Raw genomic sequence first — 5,000 nt, 5'->3', positions numbered from 1 at the left:
TCTCAAATATTTGCCACACAGGACAATACTCACACTACAAAGACACTGGAAGCCCACCACCTATTTTTCAGAGGATTTTTCCTCCATAACTGGTACATGCGGTGCACAAATGAAACAGAAATCACACCTGCAAAATTGTAAGACATCAAATATATGATAAAGCAGTAATATGTAAATTTCCAATAGGCAACAAGGAGGTGATGCTACCCCCCAATCCCTTCCTCCTTGTTGTCGTGGCAGGCTTTGGAGGCTGATTTTTCACTATCCTACATACTTTCTTTTGTATTCACCAAATCAATCAAATTTTCATTAGAACATTTATATTGTTATGAAGCACAACAACTTTGCAAGGAGCACTATTTATCATTTAAATCCAGTATACTCAGATTATCTAAGAATGAGACAGGCTCATATTCAGAGACACTTGGGACACCTTAGACCAGGAGTATCAACAACAGGCCAATTTTCCCTTCAGCTATCATCTTGAGGGCCAACAAAGGTTCATACCTGGCTTCCAAGGATTATGTTACTAAAACTAGTACTATGTACATGTACGTAAAGTTTAGATTTTAAATGGTAATACACAAATGGTAACAAATTGTATATGATGTTACTTTCCTTCATGGCAATCATAATTTCACAGGCTATTAGGGGACACAGTCAGACCATGAACCATGAGTATGACACAACTGGGTTATTTCATTCATTACAGAAATACAATAATAGAAAAAAATAAGACTACTGGCTTAATCAATCAAGTAAAAGGGCCACCCATTAGGCTAAAATAGCAAATGTGCCACAGGTTGCGTGTTTGACACCTTTGGCTTAGACAGAGAGCCGGACCAGCTTCTAGCACTTGTCAGCCAATTACTGTTGGCTATGGCAAAGAACAGTTCGAGATGCTTGGCTGACAGGCATAAGACACAAGTCTGGCTCTCCATCTAAGGTTTCCTTAAGTGTCTCTGATGAGTGTTAATCTTATAATAATGGCTTTTATCCATCATCATCAGGCACTGAGTGCAGTCAGTTACTCAAGTAAATTAGAAATACAGGAAACCTGTATTCCCTGCTGCAGGATATATAATTTTTCAAAGAGACTTTAAGCCTACTTTTGAGGGCTGTACCTCCTAACTGACTGCATGCAAGGCCAAACAACCAAATACCTCTATAGTGCACACAACATAGAGGAAGTCACCAGAGTCAACAAGCATATGGGCTTTGGCCATCATTGCATCATTGCAAGATACCACTTGGTGCGAATGGGTTATTAAGATAATTAAGGCATTGAAATATCAACTGATTACTTACAAAAGTAAAGAACAATGAGAAAAGCTACACCATTCTGTACTGCATTAAGGGAATCTAAGTACTGATCGCCCCATCCCTTCCATGAGCTCTGCTCCTCACGCTTTGTACTGAAAATAAACAGAAGAGGATATCATTTGCTATAATCTGATGCTTGTTGTAATCCTTAACAAGGTTTGCCAAAGCTCTTTACATTAATGAATTCAGTTCCATGTTCATAGCTGTACTAGTAGTTTGCATTTTCCACTATGTATCTAATAGTAAATATGGAAAACAAACTATAAACATAAAAAGAGGTGGAAGTTATCCCACTATCGGGATACAACCTAATAATCTATTTTCTATTCACTAGTATTTTATGTACAATGGAGAAATTGATAGAATCTCACACATATGATGCAAGAAATAAATAGCCTCTAAATATTTATAAAACCAGTATGTGCATCTTTTAACTTACTTGTTTATATAACCATATACAAGAGGAAATGAAATACTCGTCTTATGTGTGGTACCTGTTAATATAAATTTTAGGAACTTCATCCGGATAAATGTAAGTGCAGGAGGTATTGTGATGGCTAGCTATATCTCTGCAGAAGCTCTCAAGTGTCAATCCACCGCACAACAAAATTACCGCCACAGAGGGAACAAACTTGCAGATGTAATATAAGAACACATAACGGACCATCTGGAGAAAGTCAAAAGTAAATTACATTTTGTACAGAAATTACTTTTCATACACAAAAAAGTACATTTTTTCTCATACATAAATTACATATCCAGACCAACAGATTCTGTTTACATAAATCTATAACACGTAGTAATGTGATCTATTCATTCGCTTTCACACACAAATGAATATACATACACATGGAAACTGTACCTGTTTATTAAGCACAACAGAATTTTTCCCTGTGGCCTGATTCATGACGGCAGGGTTTGTCGGAGCGGCAACGAGAGAAACTGACAAGATGGGAATCACGACACACACCAGCCATACAATGTCACCTAAAATAAAACAAAAACAAACATTGCCTTTAATTTCAAAAACTAAAATACATAAATTTGAATAGCTTTATGTTTATAAATACATGTAAACATAAATTCCATTAGTACAAAAATACTCTTTAGCAAACTTAGGATCACACAGATATTAAACTCCATATAAATCAGACTAGTTTTTGCACTGTGAGCTTTTCAAGTAAAATTCTTCACTAGGGATATTTGTATAATAACCCAGTGCCATTAGGAAAATGTAATGTTCACTGTCCTGTTTTGCGAAATGTGAGCGTTCAGCCACCAAGGAGTCAATTCTTGAATTCGCCTGACTTCCACTTTCCTTGCATTTTCGTGAAGAAAGTTCTTTTATCTAATCCTATTAACATTGATGTTGTTAATGTCATAGTATCCATTATAATTATTAAAACATTATTAACATTACTGATAGCAATATAAGATGAAAGAGAATGTTTCTGGAAATCATAGAAAAGGCCAAATAGGTGAGATAGATAGTACAAGTAATTGACTCCTTGGTGACTAAGTATTTGTGGAGACAATCTATGTGTATATATAATTAATGAACTACACTCAAAGTGGGCATGGCATAGGTACAGCTGCACAGAAAAATATTGTTAGAATACCACGCTAAACATTCTGACATAAGAAATGATACTTTTTGAAATATAGTTGTTAGCAATATGAAACTGTTGGCATCCCTGATTTTCTAACTATTCTGGGGTATTTGTGGCATATCTGAATATTGCAAGGCATATTCCATACCTTACGGAAATAAAATAATCTCACAGTGAATCCATACGAATTCCGGAACGACTATTCATGACATGAATCAGAACAAGATGAATTTGAAATAAAAAATACTAGCCCTTCTGTAACATAAGGTTCTGTTCATTATTGAATGTTTTGAGACCCCTCCTAATGATAGTTTTCTGTGTTGCTGTACATACGTGCCCTCCCCAGCAGCATTGGATTAAAAGTATGGGACTGGATACTATACCTGATGAAAGTAGTGGAGGAAGAGCAGCTGTGGCAGCTAAAAGTTGCAGGATAGTTAATGAAACACAACAACAAGACCAAAACTGCAGACAGCTCACTACCTGTTGCATGTAATGCCGTGACTGTCAAAAGAAGGAAACAAACAAAGACCTCATGAAACCTGTGTTTTCTGATAGCTCTTACTAACTGTCGCCAAGATTGCTCCTATGACCCTTCTAGTCAATCATTCTATGAGTCAAAAAGTTTTTTCTTCCTTGAAGTTACATATACATTATTCATCTATTTATATCAAATCATCTCGGTTCACTTACTGGTCTTGTCTTGTGACCAAATAAGACACTGAATTCAACCATTTTTACATAATTTTTATCTGGTGTTCACAATTTCTTTTTAATCATTTAACAAAATTTTAAAAATAAGCCTAATATAACTATATCAACTACTATGTCCTATATCAAATTCATACATATACTTATGCATTTGATATTTACCTCCATGATAAGATGCACAAGAGACACTTTATCATCACGGTGGAAAGAGAGGGAGCAGGGAAGGGAGTTGAGGATACGCGCAATATCTGTAGGTGAAGGTCCCTTAGATGGCGGAGGTCGCACAAATACTGGCTCTCGCATACAAACTTGTGGATACAGTGGATCCACTGATAAGCTGAAAAATAAGAATGGCTTCAGCTGTAAAACCTGATCTATAAATATTCATAATCGTATTTTCACTAATGTGTTCATTATATTAAGGGGCGGTCACACAAGTCTATTCTGTCCAGGGATCCCAAGACAGAATGGGTTGCTTCCTAAACTATAATATAATTACTGGTAAACTAACAACTTAAAATCCTAAAAAAATATTATATCAAGTTAAAAATAATTGACCTCTTTAAACAATAAAATACATTGTATTAAACAATGATGTCACATCAACTTTTATAGATAAAGCAGATAAATGTTCATTTGACCAACAAATATAAGCATAAACCCACTCAGACACGCCAAAGACATGGAGGGCTCTTCAGAAGATATTTACGTCTTGTTGGATAGAGTGGAATACCACTCTTAAAGATTATAAAAGCAAGAAAAAGAATGTTAATGGATGAAATAAGCAAGGAACTTCGTCATGAACATTGTGAATGCTGGACTGAGATGACGGTTCTCTCCGAGGTCTGAGGAGATACTCTGTGTAGTGTGACTAATCTCAGCTGTACCTGACCAGATTTCAGCAAGGCTGTCTAGGGATCATGGGACAGAGAAGACAAGTGCAACTGTCACTTTAGTCATTTTACTTGGAGAAATAACCAAAAAAGAAAAACACTCAACCTTACAGAAATACTAATTTTACAGACTCTTATACTGAAATTATTTACGTAAAGAAACTATTTTGTACCTTGCATCAGCTTGCATAAAAAGGCGAATATTATCAGCATTCGCAGATGATCCCATTACCATGACCACCTCTGTGTATTCCTGCATTATGGACAACATCGCTCGAGTGGCCGGGGGTGTGCAGTCTGTGAAGAGCGACACTAACAAGGGAACATTATCCACATTCTCAAGATGTGGCTTAATGTTTTCGATTCCTTTTGGGAGTCGAGCCTGAAATATAAGATCAGTCTTGCACTTCTTTCTGTCACTTAAATAACTTTAAAGAAATATCTCATTATCAATATTCTCATT

The 5,000-nt window shown here is 36.0% G+C and overlaps 1 protein-coding gene across 8 annotated transcripts in view; it reads right to left on the bottom strand.

Moving 5' to 3' along the window:
- l(2)k05819 (transmembrane protein 94-like protein l(2)k05819) overlaps positions 1-5,000 on the bottom strand; it is a 38,480-nt gene that overhangs the window by 1,877 nt on the left and 31,603 nt on the right. For all 8 annotated transcript variants that reach the window (XM_070130794.1, XM_070130798.1, XM_070130792.1 and 5 more), the window contains 7 exons: positions 4,711-4,919; positions 3,807-3,981; positions 3,317-3,437; positions 2,186-2,310; positions 1,818-1,990; positions 1,309-1,415; positions 34-127 (listed from right to left, as the gene is read on the bottom strand). In XM_070130794.1, coding sequence (XP_069986895.1) covers positions 34-127; positions 1,309-1,415; positions 1,818-1,990; positions 2,186-2,310; positions 3,317-3,437; positions 3,807-3,981; positions 4,711-4,919 — 1,004 coding nt within the window. The remainder of the gene's footprint in view (positions 1-33; positions 128-1,308; positions 1,416-1,817; positions 1,991-2,185; positions 2,311-3,316; positions 3,438-3,806; positions 3,982-4,710; positions 4,920-5,000) is intronic.

The sequence above is a fragment of the Penaeus vannamei genome, chromosome 15 (assembly GCF_042767895.1).
Source record: "Penaeus vannamei isolate JL-2024 chromosome 15, ASM4276789v1, whole genome shotgun sequence".
Lineage (NCBI taxonomy): Eukaryota > Metazoa > Arthropoda > Malacostraca > Decapoda > Penaeidae > Penaeus > Penaeus vannamei.
This window is presented reverse-complemented; position numbering and strand designations above follow the sequence as displayed.